This window comes from Arachis hypogaea, chromosome 13 (assembly GCF_003086295.3).
Source record: "Arachis hypogaea cultivar Tifrunner chromosome 13, arahy.Tifrunner.gnm2.J5K5, whole genome shotgun sequence".
NCBI classification, from domain to species: domain Eukaryota; kingdom Viridiplantae; phylum Streptophyta; class Magnoliopsida; order Fabales; family Fabaceae; genus Arachis; species Arachis hypogaea.
Window position 1 is genome coordinate 44311711 of NC_092048.1, and position 22173 is coordinate 44333883.

The 22173-nt window shown below is 39.7% G+C and overlaps 1 protein-coding gene and 1 non-coding gene across 2 annotated transcripts; both read left to right on the plus strand.

Moving 5' to 3' along the window:
• The first annotated feature begins 5428 nt into the window (after window positions 1-5428).
• Window positions 5429-5536, plus strand: LOC112738792 (small nucleolar RNA R71). Its single transcript, XR_003169742.1, has one exon. It is a non-coding gene; the product is annotated as a small nucleolar RNA R71 (small nucleolar RNA).
• Window positions 5537-16691: 11155 nt separating this feature from the next.
• Window positions 16692-19838, plus strand: LOC112733903 (uncharacterized). Its single transcript, XM_025783011.1, has 7 exons — window positions 16692-16958; window positions 17040-17522; window positions 17707-17782; window positions 17893-18022; window positions 18251-18467; window positions 18603-19319; window positions 19629-19838. Exons 1-7 carry the CDS (start codon window positions 16692-16694, stop codon window positions 19836-19838), a joined length of 2100 nt encoding a protein of 699 aa, XP_025638796.1.
• The last annotated feature ends 2335 nt before the right edge of the window (window positions 19839-22173 follow it).

The window sequence follows — 22173 nt, forward strand, 5'->3', positions numbered from 1 at the left end:
AAACTAGCTACTAGGGTTTACATGAGTAAGTAATTGATGCATAAATCCACTTCCGGGGCCCACTTGGTGTGTGTTTGGGCTGAGCCTGAGTGTTGCACGTGCAGAGGCCATTTGTGGAGTTGAACGCCAGTTTCTGTGCCAGTTTGGGCGTTCAACTCTGGTTTTGGATCCTTTTCTGGCGCTGGACGCCAGATTTGGGCAGAAGGCTGGCGTTGAACGCCAGTTTACGTCGTCAATTCTTGGCCAAAGTATGGACCATTATATAATGCTGGAAAGCCCTGGATGTCTACTTTCCAACGCAATTGGAAACGCGCCATTTCAAGTTCTGTAGCTCCAGAAAATCCACTTTGAGTGCAGGGAGGTCAGAATCCAACAGCATCAGCAGTCCTTCTTCAACCTCTGAATCTGATTTTTGCTCAAGTCCCTCAATTTCAGCCAGAAAATACCTGAAATTACAGAAAAACACAAAAACTCATAGTAAAGTCCAGAAATGTGAATTTAACATAAAAACTAATGAAAACATCCCTAAAAGTAACTAGATCCTACTAAAAACATACTAAAAACAATGTCAAAAAGCGTATAAATTATCCGCTCATCACAACACCAAACTTAAATTGTTGCTTGTCCCCAAGCAACTGAAAATCAAATAGGATAAAAAGAAGAGAATATACTATAAATTCCAAACTATCAATGAAACATAGCTGCAATCATATGAGCGGGACTTATAGCTTTTTGCCTCTTGAATAGTTTTGGCATCTCACTTTATCCATTGAGGTTCAGAATGATTGGCATCTATAGGAACTTCAGATTTCGAATAGTGTTATTGACTCTCCTAGTTCAGTATGATGATTCTTGAACACAGCTTCTTTATGAGTCTTGGCCGTGGCCCTAAGCACTTTGTTTTCCAGTATTACCACCGGATACATAAATGCCACAGACACATAATTGGGTGAACCTTTTCAGATTGTGACTCAGCTTTGCTAAAGTCCCCAATTAGAGGTGTCCAGGGTTCTTAAGCACACTCTTCTTTTGCTTTGGACCTTGACTTTAACCGCTCAGTCTCAAGTTTTCACTTGACACCTACACGCCACAAGCACATGGATAGGGACAGCTTGGTTTAGCCGCTTAGACCAGGATTTTATTCGTTTAGGCCCTCCTATCCACTGATGCTCAAAGCCTTGGGATCCCTTTTTTATTTGCCCTTGCCTTTTGGTTTTAAGGGTTATTGGCTTTTTCTGCTTGCTTTTTCTTTTTCTTTATTATTATTATTTTTTTCTATTATTTTTTTTTCGCCCCTTTTTTTTTTCTGCAAGCTTTGTTCTTTGCTGCTTTTTCTTGCTTCAAGAATCGTTTTTATGATTTTTCAGATTATCAAATAACATGTCTCCTAGTCATCATTCTTTCAAGAGCCAACATATTTAACATTCTTAAACAACAACTTCAAAAGACATATGCACTGTTCAAGCATACATTCAGAAAACAAGAAGCATTGTCACCACATCAATATAATTAAGCTAAGTTCAAGGATAAATTTGAAACTCATGTACTTCTTGTTCTTTTGAATTAAAACATTTTTCATTTAAGAGAGGTGATGGATTCATAGGACATTCATAACTTTAAGACAAAGTTACTAACTACTAATGATCATGTAATAAAGACACAAACATAGATAAGCACATAACATAGAAAACAAAAAACAGAGGAAATAAGAACAAGGAATGAATCCACCTTAGTGATGGTGGCGTTTCCTTCTTGAGGAACCAATGATGTCCTTGAGCTCTTCTATGTCTCTTCCTTGTCTTTGTTGCTCCTCCCTCATTGCTTTTTGATCTTCTCTTATTTCATGAAGCATGATGGAGTGCTCTTGATGTTCCACCCTTAGTTGTCCCATATTGGAACTCAATTCTTCTAGGGAGGTGTTGATGTGCTCCCAATAGTTTTGTGGAGGAAAGTGCATTTGAGGCATTTCCGGAATCTCATGGTGATGAGCTTCTTGCGCCTCTTGAGCTTCATGACTGAGCTCTCTTGCTTGCTCCATCTTTTTCTTAGTGATGGGCTTTTCCTCTTTAATGAGGATATCTCCCTCTATGTCAATCCTAGCTGAATTGCATAGGTGGCAAATGAGGTGAGGAAAGGCTAACCTTGCCATGGTGGAGGACTTGTCAGCCACCTTGTAGAGTTCTTGAGGTATAATCTCATGAACTTCCACCTCTTCTCCAATCATGATGCTATGGATCATGATGGCCCGGTCTATAGTAACTTCAGACCGGTTGCTAGTGGGAATGATTGAGCATTGAATAAACTCCAACCATCCTCTAGCTATAGGCTTGAGGTCCAATCTTCTTAGTTGAACCGGCTTGCCTTTGGAGTCAATCTTCCATTGAGCTCCTTCTACACATATGTCCATAAGGACTTGGTCCAACCTTTGATCAAAGTTGACTCTCCTTGTGTAGGGGCGTGCGTTCTCTTCCATGTTTGGCAAGTTGAACGCCAACCTCACATTCTCCGGACTAAAATCTAAGTATTTCCCCCGAACCATTGTAACATAGTTCTTTGGATCCGGGTTCTTACTTTGATCATGGTTTTTGGTGATCCATGCATTGGCATAGAACTCTTGAACCATTAGGATGCCGACTTGTTGGATGGGATTTGTTAGAACTTCCCAACCTCTTCTTTGAATTTCATGTCGGATCTCCGGATGCTCATTTCTTTTGAGTTTAAAAGGGACCTCAGGGATCACCTTCTTCTTGGCCACAACATCATAGAAGTGGTCTTGATGGGCTTTAGAGATGAATCTTTCCATCTCCCATGACTCGGATGTGGAAGCTTTTGTCTTCCCTTTCCCTCTTCTAGAGGATTCTCCGGTCTTGGGTGCCATCAATGGTAATGGAAAAACAAAAAAGCTATGCTTTTACCACACCAAACTTAGAATATTGCTCGCCCTCGAGCAATATACAAAAGAATAGAAGAAGAAGAAGAAGAAATATGGAGAGGGAGAGGGAGATGTGGTTTCGGCTAAGGAGAGTGTAGAGGGGTGTGTTGTGTGAATTTGATGAAGAATGGAGGTCTTTATATAGGGAAGGGAGGGGGGTTAAGGTTCGGCCATATGGGTGGGTTTGGGTGGGAAATTGGTTTTGAATTTTGAAGGTAGGTGGAGTTTATGAGGTAGGTTTATGGGGAAGAGTGGGTGGATGTGAGTGGTGAAGGGTTTTTGGGTAAGAGTGTTTATGGGGTTGTGTGAAAGAGAGTGGTGAGAAGAAGTGAGTGGAGGTAGGTGGGGATCCTGTGGGGTCCACAGATCCTGAGGTGTTCAAGGATTTACATCCCTGCACCCATTAGGCATGTAAAAATGCCTTTGTATTCAACTCTGGGCGTTCAGCGCCAGGTTGGTGGCCATTTTGGGCGTTCAACGCCCATCTGTGTGCCATTTCTGGCGTTGAACGCCAGAACCATGCCTGTTCTGGCGTTCAGCGCCCAGAAGCTGCCCATTTTGGGCGTTCAGCACCAGAACCATGCTCTGTTCTGGCGCTGAACGCCAGACAGATGCTCCTCCAGGGTGTAATTTTTCTTCTGCTGTTTTTGATTCCGTTTTCAATTTTTATATTTATTTTGTGACTCCACATGATCATGAACCTAAGAAAACATGAAAAACAATAAAAATAAGAATTAGATAAACATTGGGTTGCCTCCCAACAAGCGCTTCTTTAATGTCAATAGCTTGACAGTGGGCTCTCATGGAGCCTCACAGATGTGCAGAGCTTTGTTGAGACTCTCCAACACCAAACTTAGAGTTTGGATATGGGAGTTCAACACCAAACTTAGAGTTTGGTTGTGGCCTCCCAACACCAAACTTAGAGTTTGACTGTGGGGGCTCGGGTTGACTCTGCTTGGAGAGAAGCTTTTTCTGCTTCCTCTCCATGGTTGCAGAGGGAGATCCTTGAGTTTTAAACACAAGGGACTTCTCATTCCATTGAAGGAATATTTCACCTCTGTCAGCATCAATCACAGCTCTTGCTGTGGCCAGGAAAGGTCTTCCTAGGATGATGGATTCATCCTCTTCCTTTCCAGTATCCAGGACTATGAAATCAGCAGGGATGTAAAGGCCTTCAACCTTTACTAACACGTCCTCTACTTGTCCATATGCCTGTTTTCTTGAGCTGTCTGCCATCTCTAATGAGATTTTAGCAGCTTGCACCCCATAGATTTCCAGTTTCTCTATTACAGAGAGGGGCATGAGGTTTATTGCTGAACCAAGGTCACACAGAGCCTTAAAGATCATGGTGCCTATGGTGCAGGGTATTATGAACTTTCCAGGATCCTGTCTCTTCTGAGGCAATGTCAGTTGATCCAGATCACTTAGTTCATTGATGAACAAGGGAGGTTCAACTTCCCAAGTATCAATGCCAAATAATTTGGCATTCAGCTTCATGATTGCACCAAGAAACTTGGCAGTTTGCTCTTCAGTAACATCCACATTCTCTTCAGAAGAGGAATACTCATCAGAGCTCATGAAGGGCATAAGGAGGTTCAATGGAATCTCTATGGTCGCTAGATGAGCCTCAGAGTCCTTTGGTTCCTCAGAGGGAATCTCCTTATTGACCACTGGACGTCCCAGGAGGTCTTCCTCCTTGGGATTCACGTCCTCTCCTCTCCTCACAGGTTCGGCCATGGCGCTTATGTCAATGGCCTTGCACTCTCCTTTTGGATTCTCTTCTGTATTGCTTGGGAGAGTACTAGGAGGGATTTCAGTGATCCTTTTACTCAGCTGGCCCACTTGTGCTTCCAGATTTCTAATGGAAGATCTTGTTTCATTCATGAAACTTACAGTGGCCTTAGATAGATCAGAGACTAGATTTGCTAAATTAGAAGCATTTTGTTCAGAGTTCTCTGTCTGTTGCTGAGTTGATGATGAAAAAGGCTTGCTATTGCTAAACCTGTTTCTTCCACCATTATTAAAGCCTTGTTGGGGCTTTTGATCCTTCCATGAGAAATTTGGATGATTTCTCCATGTTGAGTTATAGGTGTTTCCATAAGGTTCACCTAAGTAATTCACCTCTGCTATTGCAGGGTTCTCAGGATCATAGGCTTCTTCTTCAGAAGATGCCTCTTGAGTACTGTTGGATGCAGCTTGCATTCCATGCAGACTCTGAGAGATCATATTGACTTGCTGAGTCAATATTTTATTCTGAGCCAATATGGCATTCAGAGTATCAACTTCAAGAACTCCCTTCTTCATAGGCGTCCCATTATTCACAGGATTTCTTTCAGAAGTGTACATGAACTGGTTATTAGCAACCATGTCAATGAGTTCTTGAGCTTCTGCAGGCGTTTTCTTTAGGTGAATGGATCCACCTGCAGAAGTGTCCAGTGACATCTTTGATAGCTCAGATAAACCATCATAGAATATATCCAGGATGGTCCATTCTGAAAGCATGTCAGAAGGACACTTTTTGGTCAACTGTTTGTATCTTTCCCAAGCTTCATAGAGGGATTCACCTTCTTTCTGTCTGAAGGTTTGAACATCAGCTCTAAGCTTGCTCAGCTTTTGAGGAGGAAAGTACTTGGCTAAGAAAGCCGTGACCAGCTTATCCCAAGAGTTCAGGCTGTCTTTGGGTTGAGAATCCAACCATAATCTAGCTCTGTCTCTTACAGCAAAAGGGAAAAGCATGAGCCTGTAGACTTCAGGATCTACTCCATTAGTCTTAACAGTATCACATATCTGCAAGAATTCAGTTAAGAACTGAAAAGGATCTTCAGATGGAAGTCCATGAAACTTGCAGTTCTGCTGCATTAGAGAAACTAACTGAGGTTTCAGCTCAAAGTTGTTTGCTCCAATGGCAGGAATGGAGATGCTTCTTCCATGTAAATTGGAATTAGGTGCAGTGAAGTCACCAAGCATTCTCCTTGCATTGTTGTTGGGTTCGGCTGCCATCTCCTTTACTTGTTCGAAATTTTCAATCAAGTTGTCTCTGGATTGTTGTAATTTAGCTTCTCTTAATTTTTTCTTCAGAGTCCTTTCAGGTTCTGGATAAGCTTCAACAAGAATGCCTTTTTCTCTGTCCCTGCTCATAAGAAAGAGGAGAGAAAAAGAAAAGAAGAGGAATCCTCTATGTCACAGTAAAGAGGATCCTTATTGTTAGTAGAAGAAAAGAAGAAGAAATTCGAACACAGATAGAGGAGGGGGTTCGAATTTGGTGATGATGTGAGGAAGAGATGTTAGTAGATGAATAAATAAATAGAATAAGATGAGAGAGAAGGAGGGAATTTTCGAAAATTATTTTTGAAAAGGAGTTAGTGATTTTTGAAAATGGTTTTTGAAAAATGTTTAGTATTTTTTTCGAAAATTTTTTGAAATCAAAAATAAAAATAAAAACAATTAGTTAATTAAAAAAGAAATTTTGAAAAAGAGGGAAGATATTTTCGAAAATTAGAGAGAGAGAGTTAGTTAGGTAGTTTTGAAAAAGTTAAGAAACAATCAAAAAGTTAGTTAGTTAGTTGAAACAAATTTTGAAAAGATAAGAAGTTAGGAAGTTAGAAAAGATATTTTGAAAAGATATTTTTGAAAAAGATAAGATAAGAAGATATTTTAGAAACTAATTTTGAAAAAGATTTGATTTTTAAAATCTCAGTTAATGACTTGATTCACAAGAAATCACAAGATATGATTCTAGAATTTAAAGTTTGAATCTTTCTTAACAAGCAAGTAACAAACTTCAAATTTTTTGAATCAAAACATTAATTGATTATGTTATTTTCGAAAATTTGGTATAAAAATGAGAAAAAGATTTTTGAAAAATATTTTTGAAATTTTCAAAAATAACTAAGAAATTTGAAAAAGATTTGATTTTTGAAAAAAAGATTTTGAAAAAGATAAGATTTTCAAATTGAAAATTTGATTTGACTCATAAGAAACAACTTGATTTTAAAAACTTTTGAAAAAGTCAATCCAAATTTTCGAATTTGATGAGAGAAAAAGGGTAAGATATTTTTTTTGATTTTTGAAATTTTTATGAAAAACATGAAAATTATGCAATGCATGAAATTTTTAGATCAAAACATGTGATGCATGCAAGAATGCTATGAATGTCAAGATGAGCACCAAGAACACTTTGAATGCCAAGATGAACATCGTAGACACAATTTTGAAAAACTTTTAATGCAAAGAAAACATGCAAGACACCAAACTTAGAATTCTTTAATGCTTAGGCACTAAGAATTCAAAAATGCATATGATAAACATGAAAAGACACAAAACAAAAAATCATCAAGATCAAACAAGAAGACTTACCGAGAACAACTTGAAGATCATGAAGAACACTATGAATGCATGAATTTTCGAAAAATGCAAGATGCACATGCAAATGACACCAAACTTATAACATGACTCATGACTCAAACAAGAAACACAAAAATTGTTTTTGATTTTTATGATTTTCTAATTTTTTTGGATTTTTTTTTTCGAAAACTATATGAAAAAGAGAAAATAAGGATTCCAAAATTTTTAATATGAATTCCAGGAATCTTGCATTCTTAGTCTAAAGCTTCAGTCCAGGAATTAGACATGGCTCACTAGCCAGCCAAGCTTTCAATGAAAGCTCCGGTCCAAAACACTAGACATGGCCAATGGCCAGCCAAGCTTCAGCAGGTGATTGAGGATCAGCAGCAGGTTGATTAGCAACAACTAGCTTGCTCTTGATAACAAATTGCAAGTCTCAGTCCAAATAAATTTAGACATGGCTTTACAGCCGGCCAGGCTTCACATGCTTCATGAAACACTAGAATTCATTCTTAAAAATTTTGAATAAAATTTTGAAAACATTTTTATTTTTTTCGAAAACAGATGAAAATTTTTTTTTTGAAAGATTTTTGAAAAATTTTTGAAAAGAAAATAAAAAGAAAATTACCTAATCTGAGCAACAAGATGAACCGTCAGTTGTCCAAACTCAAACAATCCCCGGCAACGGCGCCAAAAACTTGGTGCACGAAATTGTGATGTCCAGGCTCAAACAATCCCTGGCAACGTGAGCAACTTGGTGCGCTGATCTCAATACATAATTGTCACAACTTCGATACAACTAACCAGGAAGTGCACTGGGTCGTCCAAGTAATACCTTACGTGAGTAAGGGTCGAATCCCACGGAGATTGTTGGTATGAAGCAAGCTATGGTCACCTTGTAAATCTCAGTCAGGCAGATATAAAGTGATAATGGTGTTTTCGAATATTATATAATAAAATAGGGATAGAGATACTTATGTAAATCATTGGTAGGAATTTCAGATAAGCGAATGGAGATGCTTTTCGTTCCTCTGAACCTCTGCTTTCCTGCTATCTTCATCCAATCAGTCTTACTCCTTTCCATGGCTGGCTTTATGTGATACATCACCACTGTCAACGGCTACTTTCGGTCATCTCACGGGAAAATGATCCAATGCCCTGTCACGGCACGGCTAATCGTCTGGAGGCATCACCCTTGCCAATGGCTTCATCTTATCCTCTCAGTGAATAATATGCTCACGCACCCTGTCACGGCACGGCTATTCATCTGTCGGTTCTCGATCATGCTGGAATAGGATTTACTATCCTTTTGCGTCTGTCACTAACGCCCTGCAATCGCGAGTTAGGAGCTCGTCACAGTCATTCAATCATTGAATCCTACTCGGAATACCACAGACAAGGTTTAGACTTTCCGGATTCTCTTGAATACCGCCATCATTCTAGCTTACGCCACGAAGATTCTGGTTAGGAGATCTAAGAGATACTCATTCTAGCTTATTTCATGTAGAACAGAAGTGTTTGTCAGGCACGTGTTCATAAGGGAGGAGGATGATGAGCGTCACACATAATCATCACCTTCATCACGTTCTTTGGTGCGAATGGATATCTTAGAAGCGAAATAAGATGAATTGAATAGAAAACAGAAGTACTTTGCATTAATCTTTGAGGAACAGCAGAGCTCCACACCTTAATCTATGGAGTGCAGAAACTCTACCGTTGAAAATACATAAGTGAAAGGTCCAGGCATGGCCGAGATGGCCAGCCCCCTTGATCTAAGAACAATGCGTTCAAAGATGATCCTAAGATCCTAAGATGATCAAAAGATGCCTAATACAATAGTAAAAGGTCCTATTTATAATAAACTAGCTACTAGGGTTTACATGAGTAAGTAATTGATGCATAAATCCACTTCCGGGGCACACTTGGTGTGTGTTTGGGCTGAGCCTGAGTGTTGCACGTGCAGAGGCCATTTGTGGAGTTGAACGCCAGTTTTTGTGCCAGTTTGGGCGTTCAACTCTGGTTTTGGATCCTTTTCTGGCGTTGGACGCCAGATTTGGGCAGAAGGCTAGCGTTGAACGCCAGTTTACGTCGTCAATTCTTGGCCCAAGTATGGACTATTATATATTGCTGGAAAGCCCTGGATGTCTACTTTCCAACGAAATTGGAAGCGCGCCATTTCGAGTTCTGTAGTTCCAGAAAATCCACTTTGAGTACAGGGAGGTCAGAATCCAACAGCATCAGCAGTCCTTCTTCAACCTCTGAATCTGATTTTTGCTCAAGTCCCTCAATTTCAGCCAGAAAATACCTGAAATTACAGAAAAACACACAAACTCATAGTAAAGTCCAGAAATATGAATTTAACATAAAAACTAATGAAAACATCCCTAAAAGTAACTAGATCCTACTAAAAACATACTAAAAATAATGTCAAAAAGCGTATAAATTATCCGCTCATCACTCAGCATCACATAATTTGAAAGGATTTGATGCCAAACTTGAGCCTCAATGGTTAGAGCCTTGATCGGGATTCCAGCAGGGCCAGGCTTCTATTGTCCCATAATCCAAGCGCTCTCAGGTTGTGCTATACACTCCAAAACCTTGTCCTATTCGAAGGTAAGCATCTTTCGAGCTTCCTCCGCCTTTTCATAGGCATCTTTTCCTTTAGGCTTTGGTCGCATTTGAAAAATCTCCTGGAGGGCTGCCTCAGTCACCGGGATCTGCTTCCCACAAAGATAAACCAAATCGAGGGCTGCAATGTAGTTGTTGGAATAGAACTCACGGACTCACAACAAGTTTATCTCCACTAAGTCCCTATTAAGGAACTCCCATCCCCGCTTATCAATATGATTTTCAGTAAATTCTCTAAGTTCGTCAGGGATGCGGAGTTTTCACTCAACATGGAGGCTCCGCTTCCAAAAATTTGGCATCTTAAGCTCAAAGCATCGGTTGGAAAATTTGGAAGGGTCGTCGGTAGGAGTCCTGTGATCAACTTCATCTCGCTTGGTGGCTCCATCAAGGTGAGATTGCAGAACAAATGACACTGACTGCTTGCTCTTGTCAATTTGACATTGAATCCTAGCTTCGACCTTTCTTTTCCCCTTTTTCCTTTGATCACTCATCCTGAAAAAGAATAGAGGGAGAATATATCAACTATAGGAATGAAGGAAACAAGGCAAGATTATAAACAAATAACATGGAGTACACACAAGTGTTATTCGTAATCAAATGCCAACAAGAATCATTAATTTTAATTATATGGTAGCTACAACATGTAATTTAAAATCTAAGATGTGCATAGAGGCATATCCAAAAGTAATTGGTGAATAAATCAACCAAGAACAATGTTCAAATAAGGTGTGGATAGCATGTTCAAACACCAATGCTTTCACGACTAATAGCACAAAGATTAATGTAAAAAAAATTTGAAGTTTCACACATAGTGTAACCCAAAACCAATTGTAACACACAAAGTGAACCAAATGGGGTCACATAGGATCAATTTCATTAATCTTGCACCATTAGGTAAAAGATCTCAATCAATTAACAAAATATCGACAAATTTGATCAATTAGAAACATTATACTCAATCATCAATGTACAATAGTTCTAATGAAAGAGAAACAAGCATTGATTTCAAGGGATTGATCAAAATTTAAATCAAAAGCTCTTGAGGTAATTTGACAACCACTTGGCCTATGTAATTGTCAAAAGTGAAAATGAAATACAACCAAGTAACAATCTATAACCCCATTCAAAGAATGCTATTCAGCCAAAATTCCAGTAACTTTGCACAAAACAAGCATTCGTTGACCTAATAAATAATACAAATTCATCAAGATTGACATAGATTCGGCAGCATGGTATTAATTCAGCAGAATAAATATTCAAACAATAACTAATCAAACATAAAACCATATTCAATCAAGTTTAACCGCAACATCCACCAAGTAACAAAGATTCATAAACACTTTAACAGTATTAAACCTAACAATCCTAGTTCTAACCTATCTCAACAATCTAATATCAGCTAAAATAACAATTAAAGCTAACTAAACTAACTAACTAGAAACAAACATAAGGTATTAAAACTAACCAAAATAGATGTTAAAAGCAAAATGGTAACTATAACACCCTACCACACAGAGCTTTACGCTTAAGTTCGAAAATCAGAGGTGGTGGAGTATTACGACTTCTAAAAGTAAACTACGTACACACACACACACATGTGCGAAGAACAATTTAACTAGGAGCCTTGAAGAAAAGTTAAACAAAAAAGAAACTCGAGATTCATATCACACTCGAAACGGTTACGCGTAGAAGTGATAGATAACAGCGCACAGAAAGGATAATATACATACTCTTTCTTCACTTTATAATCATTCTAACACCTAAATTCATCAATTCATTCAAACCATTTTTCACATATAATTTTACCAATTTCACTAATCTTTATCAACATCACATTTATACATATATAATCAACCAAATCCAACAATTCAGAGCATTCAAGCCTATCTTGTGGCAGCTAGCTTAAGTTTTCACGCAATATTATATATTAGCTATAGGAAGCTAAAACCATACCTTGGCCGATTTTCTCTCAAGCTCAAAGATACTACAAAAACCTTTTCTTCTCAAGCTCCCAAACTTCCAACCCAACTCAATCAAGTTTCCAGCCACCAAAACTTTATTCCGTGCACTCCACTTTACCGGTTTGACTTCAATTCACATGGATTCAATCTAATTCCATACAATTTCATACATAATCACAATTTCAATACTTAAACTTTACAAAATCGAAGAATTCAAAGGAGATAAGAGTTTCTCACCTTTATCCACTTAGTAATTGGATATACCCAGCTATACCTCGTACTAGAGTACCCTTAAATCATCAAACGTGCAAAATTCTCAATACCCATGAACCAAATTCATGAAATTGAAGAGAGGTAAGGGTTGGGTGAAAGATTTCAAATTTCATACCACTGTGTTCGGATGGATTTAAAGAGCTCGGCAAGGCGGTCGCGTAGTCACAAATGGTGCGGCAATTGGAGCTCCGGATTGAAAGTTAGGAGGAATTAAAGCTTGAGGTGATAAGGGTTTAAGGTTCTTGCTTCTCCCCTCTTCAACCCAGCGTGAATGGCAATAATGAAGGAAAGGAGTGGCTGAGTTTGGTTTATATATGTTGGGTCTTAGGCCCAATATGGGTCCGGTTCAACCGATTCGATCCGTTGGTCCAACTTTGGACCAAAATATTTAAAATTAGTATTTTAATTCATATTTTAAATATTTTTACTTCTTTAAATTATAAAATTTATTTTTTTAATTCCCTTGACTTATAACTAATTTATTATTTAATTATTTATTAATTTACTAAAAAATAGAGAAGAGGTGAGAGGAGTGCTACGATGCTGTGATGTCATCGATGCTATAGATGGCAGACGGCTAGTCACCAATGGTGGCAGAGCTTGCTGGAAATGAGAAAAACAGGGGCTGTCCTATTCTGAAAATGCAAATTGAGAAGTAGATAAAGCAGGTGGTTCTCTAGGTGGATTAGAGAGAGGAGGAAGGAAAAGGAAGATAGCCGTGGAGGCTGTGACGGCCGGCGGTGAGCAGGGGTGGAGCAAAGAGAAGGGGGTGACGTGGTGGTTGGGAAGAAGGATAAGATAAAGGGATAAGGGAAATGAAAAGAGAAAGAAGAAGGAGAAGAAATAAAAGAGGAGAGAGGTGCGACGGCAATGGTGGACGCTGGTGGCAAAGGAGAAAGGAGACAATGGGAGGAAGGAGAAGAAGAAGAGAAGAAAAGAGATAGTGGCCACGCGAATTAGGGTTTGCACCCTAGTAAACACAAAAAGGGGGGTGAGCTAGAAGAAATTAGAAATGATGCGTACGCATCATAAATGCATACACGCAGAAGTCGCCACTGTTCACATGTATGCAATTGTGAAATTGAGAGTGGTGTGTTCTATGTACGCATCATTACCTCAGTTTGATGTTGAGAAAATTTAGGTATTTGTCTAAATAATCTGTTACAATTAATTGATTTAATCTGTCATTGCATTGTTTCTTCTCTTCCTTCTCATTCATTAAGTATTATTTTCTCCTTTTGTATGTTTAGGATCTTCTATCTTATCTTCTAGATGATTCAACCAAAATTGATATGTCTAATATTTGTAAGGATTCTGTGTGTTTCAAAGTGAACGAAATCTTGATTTAGATTTTTAGAATGCCTTGGATAAAACTATGGGTCCTTCCTCAAAGATGATCCAAATTAAAGACCGTTAGGATGGATCTTTATCCATTAGAAATTAGCTGCTGGGTGTAAGAACCGCAACTAATTAACCGGTTAATTAAGTGATTAATATTGTCCAAACTAGATTCTGAAAAGTTAGAGAGAGAGTTGAGAATTTATAGGTGATTTTTGGACTCAATGGGTTTTTCTGAGTCAGAAAATGTGCTTTCTGCAAAAAATCGCAAAAAACTGTAAACTGGCAGTTGAACCGGTTGAACCGGTTCAAGTCTGCCCGGTACCGCATGAGAAAAAGTGAAAACTGACAAAAACCTTAGAAAAATGTTAGAAATGAGAAACCGGGCGTTAATTTTAAAGGTTTGGTCCGAAGTAGGACCAAACAGGTTAAAAACGCTAACAGGTTGGACTGAGCCTAAGTTGGGCTCAAGCCCAACACATATAAATACTAAGTGAACCCTTTTCACCTTCATTAAACACACACACATCAGAATTGGAAGAAGGAGAGAAGAGATTGAGTACTATTCATCTCAATCCTCCAACGCCCATATCTTGAGCTAGAGAGCTCCGATCGCCGCACCGTTTGTGGCTACACGTTCCTCGTGAAGAGCTCTACGAAACTCATGTAAGAAAATGGTAAGAAAAATTTGAAATCTTTTCAGTTCCTCTCTTTAAAATTTCGGTTCCTAGGGCTTTGGGGTTAAATGAGTTTTTGTGATTTTGGATGTTTAGGTTTGCTCTAAACCTTGCTTAGCCTTGGGTTTTGACATTCAAATCTGTTGGAAGAGGTAAAAGCCACTAAACCCTTGTGATTTTATGTTTAGTTGGAACCCTAGGTTGATTTGAGGTGAATTGTATGCATATAGTTTGATTATCGTGGCTTTGGGAGCTTTTGGAACTTAATTGTGCTTATTGTAGTGGAATTGAAAGCTTGGAGTGTGTTGGAAAGCATAGCTTGTGCTCATTTAGGTTTTGGTGCATAAAGGGAATCGGCCAAGATCTGGTTTCGGTTTCTTCTATGTAGCATATAATATTCATGGACACTTAGGCTAGTAACCCATAGGATAGGGTTGAATTTATGTGATTGTTGATGATGGTTGGTTGATGTTGTATGTTGAATTAAAATGGTTATGTTGAGAAATAATGATATTGAGATTTTGATGTATGATAAATTTGGGTGAATGACTATTGTTATTTATGGCTTAGAAGCATGAATGAGTTTGATGATCGAAAATTGATAATTGTGATATGATACTATTAATGTTGAAAATGATAAAGTATGATGAGAGATTGGTATTGATGGTTGGAGAATGGTGAAATATGATGAAAAGATGTGGTAAGTGATGAATTTTTGACCCATGAGGGTAGTTGTGCTGTAAATGGGAGGTTGATGTTGTTTTGGTTGGAGGTGGTTTGATAATTGTGAAAATTTGATAAATTGTGGTTTTTGGTAAAATGTGATTTTTGGTGAAATTTGCTCGATCATAACTTTTGCCTCGGTTTTTGAAACTGATTAAAATTTGTTTAGGATGAAAGATCTTTAAAAACCCTTTTAATCAATATAAAGTTTGTGAAATTTAAAATTTTGTAGAGGAAGTTATGATCATTCAAAGTTGCTGTTAAAAATCTGAAAATCTGCAAAGTTGCAGAATTTCAAGATTTCTGATATGTGCGGGCGCACACCCTCGTGCGGACGCACACCCTGCAAATATTTTGACCTGTGCGGATGCACACACCTGTGCGCACCCACAGGCAGGGAAGTGCATTCTATTCGCAGCGCTAGCACAGCTTGTGCACGCACATATATAAGGAAAAACTTCAACATGTGCAGACACACATGTTTGTGCGGACGCACACGTCAGAAAGGTCAGTCTGTTGGGGGCGCTGGCACAAGTTGTGCGAGTGAACAGATACTGAAAATTTTGTCACCTGTGTGTATGCACACCCCTGTGCATACGCACACATTCTAAAATTTCCTGGGTGTGCGCACGCACACACTCCTGTGCGGCCGCACATGTTCTGTTTCTTAAATTTTTCTTGTTTTTCAACAATTCTACCTTCCAAACAAGGTTGTAAGCTTCTATAACACCATTTTAAGACTTTTGGGCCTAGTTTTGAGTATTAGAACATGGGATATAACTTAGAGGTTCAAGTACATGATTTTATGATAAATTAGAAAATAGAGGCCTAGGTTTCTAGCGTGCTGAGAATGGTTTGACGTAAGGTGAATGATGATTGGTATATGAGATGATGAATGATAAACTGTTGATATTTGGAAACTTAGTTATGAATGGGCAGTGGTTGATGTGAGTCGCGGACTCTGAATGAGATGATGGATCCATGTATACTGAAAATGTTTTTCTGGGCACTATTACCATACTGAGAACCTCTGGTTCTCATACCATATCTTTGTTGTGTTTTTCAGATGTAGGTCACAACCCACCTCGGTGAGTTGCTTTGGATGGTGACAGAAGCGGAGGATCTTGGATTCTTTTGGAGTCTTTTGGTTATTTTGTATATATGTCTCTCACTTTTGTATCTTGTCTTTGCCTAGAGGCTTGTATTATGAGAGAAAAACTTGTATAAGCTGTTTTTAAACTGTCAGGTTTCTCTATGGTTCTGTATACTATATATAGCTAGTTGGCTTAAACTCCGTGAGTCGAGGCTAGTTTCCTATGATATTATGTACTTATATTTTGTAGTATCTTATCTGTTTCTTGTGCCTTAAGCTAGTAGCTTCGTTTGTACGTTTTGCACTTTTGAGATCCTATTTTTGAGCTATATCCTTCATCGGGCTTCTAGATTATAATATTTCTTATATATATATATATATATATATATATATATATATATATATATTATACGTACGAGCTTTAGAACTGTCGTAATCTCTGATTAACCTTTGCTTTACGGCGCGAGGTAAGGCTTAGGGTAATTAGGGTGTTACATTTAGTGGTATCAGAGCGGTTCGTCCTCGTGAGCCTGAGGGATGGACCGATTGTGCTTTATTGCATACTCTGTGTGTCTTTTCTTTGATGCTATTAGGTTATCTACTTGATATGTGCATAGCATACTTGTTTGTGAGTGCCTGTTTGGGATAATTGAAGCACTAGGCTTTTGATATTGAGACTGATCACCTTGATATCGATTGTTTGGTGTAGACAGAAACCCTACATGGCCACTTGCGGGCGAGGTCGAACACGTACCCGAGAAAGTAGGAATGAGCAACCAGCTGACAATTATGCCGAATTCATGGCAGCAATGGCAAATCTCACTAATACCAAGGAAGCGAATGTTGCTGCGACTCTGCAAGCTATCCAGAGGTTAGGGCAACTGTCGGGGAATGGCAATAGGAACGGAGAAGGAAATGCCAATGATAATGCTGAGGAAAATGACGATACTACGGGAGGAGTTTCGATGACCTTGGTGACGTTTCTCAAGGTTTATCCGCCAACTTTCCGAAGATCCACAAATCCTACTGAAGCGGATCACTGGTTACAGGCTATGGAGCGTGCTTTATAGGCGCAGCATGTTCCACTCAATCAGTATGTAGAGTTTGCCGCTTATCAGCTTGCGGGAGTGCCCCAGCCCTGGTGGCAAGCCGAGTGTCGCTTGCTACAACTTCAAAATGCCGACATTCTATGGGAAGTATTCCAAGTGGCCTTCTATAAGAAGTACTTCCCTGAGTCTGCAAGGGAAGTAAAGGAGATGGAACTAATACAGATGAAGCAAGGTTCCCTATCTGTGGCAAACTACACCAACAAGTTTGAGGAGCTCTGTAGGTTTTCTAGGGTATGTCAAGGTTCCCCGGAGACTTACGAGAGCTGGAAGTGCATTAAGTACCAGAGAGATTTAAGGGATAGCATTATGACTGCTGTGGCGCCTATGGAGATCCGTGTCTTCTCTGACTTAGTGAACAAGGCTAGAGTAGTGGAAGAATATGCCAAGACCGTGGCGGCATCCAAGGACACTCATGGAGGGGGCTCTAGTCGGGGGGCGTGGCAAGTATTTTCATCCTAGAGGGCAAAACTTCAAGAGAGGAGGATGTGCGCCTCAAGGGCAAGGAGGCTTTAGAAAGAACACACATGACCAGATTCAGCGTGGCAAAGGGAGAGGAAATCAGAGTAAGAGTTCTTCGGATTTAGCTTGTGATCGTTGTGGACGTTTTCATCCATATGACTCTTGCAAGATTGGTATAGGTGGGTGCTTCAACTGTGACTTGCCTGGTCATATTGCGAGGGATAGTACACGTGGGAAGAACCAGAGTGCGGGGCAAGGCCAGCACTAGGGGAGAGTCTTTGCTGTGAATGCCAAGGATGCTTCTAAGGCGGATCGTTGATGAGAGGTATATGTTTAATTGGTGATAAGTCCTTAGTTGCATTATATGATACTGAAGCTTCGCATTCGTTTATTTCGTTTGATAAAGTTGAGGAATTAGGTTTGAAAGTCTCAGAGTTGCCTTTTGATATGCATGTACATACTCCGCATCAGACAGTTATGACTAGGTCAGTTTGTAGACAAGTAGGTTTTAAGCTCGAGTGTAGAGATTTTGTGCATGATTTGATCTGTTTACCAATGGTGGGGCTAGAGATGATTTTGGGGATTGATTAGTTGTCAAAGAATCAGGTTTTGTTGGATTGCTTTGAACGGACAATTCGGTTTTTGCCGAACGGAGAGAATGGAGCCGTGGTAGCTACGGGGTATTACTTGAACTCTGTAATGGTGCATTGTAGTGGGGAGGAGTGTCAGGGTTATATTCTGTTGGCTGCTAATGCGTTGGGTGATGGCCAGAACTTAGATCAGATACAAGTGGTTAAAGATTTTCCAGAAGTATTCCAGGAAGATATCCCTAAGTTCCCACCTCAAAAGGAAATTGAATTTACGATTGAATTGGTGCCGGGAGCCAGACCGGTGTCGATTGCGCCTTATAGAATGGCTCCGATAGAACTGGCAGAGTTAAAGACTCAGTTGGAAGGGCTTCTGAACAAGAGGTTCATTTGAACGAGTGTATCACCGTGGGGAACGCCAGTTTTATTGGTAAAGAAGAAAGATGAAGGAATGCGATTGTGTGTGGATTATCGACAGCTGAATAAAGTGACTGTGAAGAATAAGTACCCACTGCCAAGGATAGATGACTTGATGGATCAATTGCAAGGAGCTGGAGTGTTTTCTAAGATAGATTTGAGATCTGGTTACCATCAGATAAGGGTGAAGGAGGATGATATCCCTAAGACTGCGTTTAGGACACGCTATGGACACTACGAGTTTGCGGTAATGTCCTTTGGGTTAACAAATACACCTGCTATTTTCATGGATTACATGAACAGAGTGTTTCGTCTCTTTTTGGACAAATTCGTGGTGGTTTTCATAGATAACATCTTAGTTTATTCCAAGACGGTGAAAGAGCATGAGGAGCACTTGAGGATTGTACTGCAAATCCTAAAGGAGCGAAAATTATACGCTAAGTTGTTAAAGTGTGAGTTTTGGAAGGAGGAAGTGAAGTTCTTAAGTCATGTGGTGAGCAAAGGAGGAATAGCCGTAGACCCTTCTAAGGTAGAAGCGGTGATGGAATGGGAAAGACCGACGACTTTGACGGAAGTCAAGAGCTTTTTGGGCTTAGCAGGATATTACCGAAGAATCATTGAAGGATTTTCCTGGATTGCACTACCGATGACCAAGTTAACAAGGAAAGAAGTGCCATTTATGTGGATGTCGAAGTGTGAAAAGAGTTTTCAGACTCTAAAGCAGAGATTAACTTCAGCACCTATTCTAATCTTACCAGAACCGCATGAACCGTTTGAAGTATTTTTTGATGCGTCATTGAAAGGTTTGGGTTGCATGTTGATGCAACATCGGAATGTGGTGGCTTACGCATCGCGTCAGCTGAGACCGCATGAGGTGAATTATCCCACTCATGACTTGGAATTAGCGGCGATTGTGTTTGCATTAAAGATTTGGAGACACCACTTGTACGGAGTAAGGTTTAGCATTTTTTCTGATCATAAGAGTCTCAAGTACATCTTTGATCAGAAAGAGCTTAATATGCGCCAGAGGAGGTGAATGGAGTTGCTTAAAGATTATGATTTCGAGTTGAGTTATCACCCTGAAAAGGCAAACGTGGTAGCAGACGCTTTGAGTTGGAAATATCTAACAATAGCTTGGATGAGGATTAAGGAAGAGGAGCTAGTAGATAAGTTTGAGGATCTTAAGCTAGACATTGGTGAAGTTGCTGGAAGAGCTTCTTTAAATCAGTTGCAGATCTCAAGCACGTTCAAATCAGAAATACAAAGGGCTCAGCAAGATGAGCAGAAGCTTCAGTAGTTGTTTCAACCAGTTGGTGATAAGAGGCGCGAAGAATTCACTAAGGATGATGAAGGGTTGTGGAGATACAAGGGAAGGATTTGCATACCAGATGTAGGAAGTTTGAGATAAGATTTATTGTCAGAAGCTCACAACAGTGGGTTTTCTATTTATCCCGGAAGCACGAAGATGTATTATGACTTGAAGAAGATGTTCTGGTGGCCTGGGATGAAGGGTGATGTAGCTACAGTGGTATCCAAATGTTTAACTTGCCAGAAGGTGAAGATAGAGCATCAAAAATCGTCAGGAATGCTACAACCACTTAAGATTCCTTAGTGGAAGTGGGAAGGAATTGCAGTGGACTTTGTGACCGGTTTATCGAGGACTAGGTCGGGATTTGATGCGATTTGGGTGATCGTGGATCGCTGAACCAAATCCGCTCATTTTCTGCCTATCCGAGTAAACTGTTCTATGGAGGAGTTAACAAGATTGTATATAAAGGAGATAGTGAGGTTGCATGGTGTGCCGTCGAGCATAGTGTCGGACCGTGATCCCCGATTCACTTCAAGGTTTTGGGGAGCTTTTCAAAGAGCTTTCGGTATGAAACTATGTCTCAGTACCGCATACCATCCGCAAACTAATGAACAGTCGGAAAGGACTATTCAAACCTTGGAGGATATGCTGAGAGCATACATTTTAGATCAACCCGGAAGTTGGGACCGATACATGCCATTAGTGGAGTTTGCGTACAACAACAGCTTTCATGCGAGCGTTGGGATGGCTACGTATGAGGCCTTGTATGGACGAAAGTGCCAGTCTCCACTTTGTTGGTATGAATCTGGTGAAGCAAGTATTTTGGGTGCTGAGTGATGACAAGTCATCTTAGCCTAGTTTTACTAGTCTTTTTCTTTGTTTTTATTAGGATTTATGCACTTTCTTGCATTGTAAATAAGTAATTTGGAGTGGAATTGCATGGTTTCTTTGAATCAACCAACCACCCTTTAATTGATACAAAATCATGAGGTTTAAGCTAAATTTAATTGATAATTAATTGATTTATAAACCTTGTGAATTTAGTGATACTTTGATTGGTTATTTTGATTATTTGTAGGTGAAGAAAGAAGAAAATAAGAAAAGCGTGGCATAAGGAACGTGTCCAAAGGAAGCAAAAAGCGTGCCCAAGAGAAGAAAAAGTGTGGCTACATTGAGGAAGAATGGAAGCTAAGTTGAGAAAGTAAACCGAGCTCCACAAGGAAAAATGGGAGAGAGCAAGGCACCAAGCTCAGTTCACTTAGTTAACTGAGCACTAAAGAAAGCAAGGAAATAACATAAAGCTCAGTTCACTAAGTGAGCTTTATCGGGGGTTCTCCAAAATTAATTTAAAGCAAAATCCCAAGGAGTGAAGCTACAAAGTATCGAACCCATGACCCAAGAGAGGCAAGGAACGCTCCTTGCAAGGAAAAGAAGAAGAAAATGGCCAAAAAGCTTCCTCCAAGGTTCGAACAAGGAACCTCACACTACCAAGCTTGCAAAGAAATTAAGCCAAGATGCTTTAGCTAAGTTTCGAACCAGGAAACTCCTTGGAGAATAAGGGAGGAGCGCTACTTTGGTGCAAAGAAAATGAGCCAAGATGGCTCTCTCAAGGTTCGAACCAGAGAGCTCCATGAAAAGCAAGGAAGGAGCGTCCAACACCTCCAAGGAAATTAACATCACTTTGCTTCCACCAGGATTTGAACCTGGGAGCTTGAAGTCCAAAGCAAGGTGCCACAAATGAGGAGCTCAGTTGGTTTTTCCAACTGAGCACTACTCTTCCCCCACTCCCCACATTTTGGCGCAACAAAAAGCACAAAGGAGCAAGCCTTGCGCGCAATTGACACGGCCAGGGAGCTGAGACACACACGCTTGATGCACCAAGGCAAGAATAGAGCTCAGTTCAATTTTTCAATTGAGCTCTTTTGAAGAGCAACACGGACAAGGGGATGGCGCACAATTTGGGCAAGAAAAAGACAAGTTTGGGCGCTCAGTTTGGTATTTGAACTGAGCTTTTCCCTGGGAGGTGCACTTGGGCCAAAATCCGTCAAAAATCCAAATTAATTAATTTCTTCACCAAATTTTAGAGCCCACCCAAATTCTTAGATCTAGATTAGGAAGTGTATAAATAAGTGTTTGTTTGATTTAGGAAAGGACTTTTACTTTTTACCTTTTGCTTATTTGAGAATTTTCATTCTTGTAATTTTGAGTTTCTACTTTGAATTTAGATCTTAGAGAATTTGGAAGGAGAATTGATCTCTCTTCTTCCTTGTTCTTGCTTGAGCACTCTTTACTTCCTGTTTTTTTGATCTTGGGTGAAGAATTG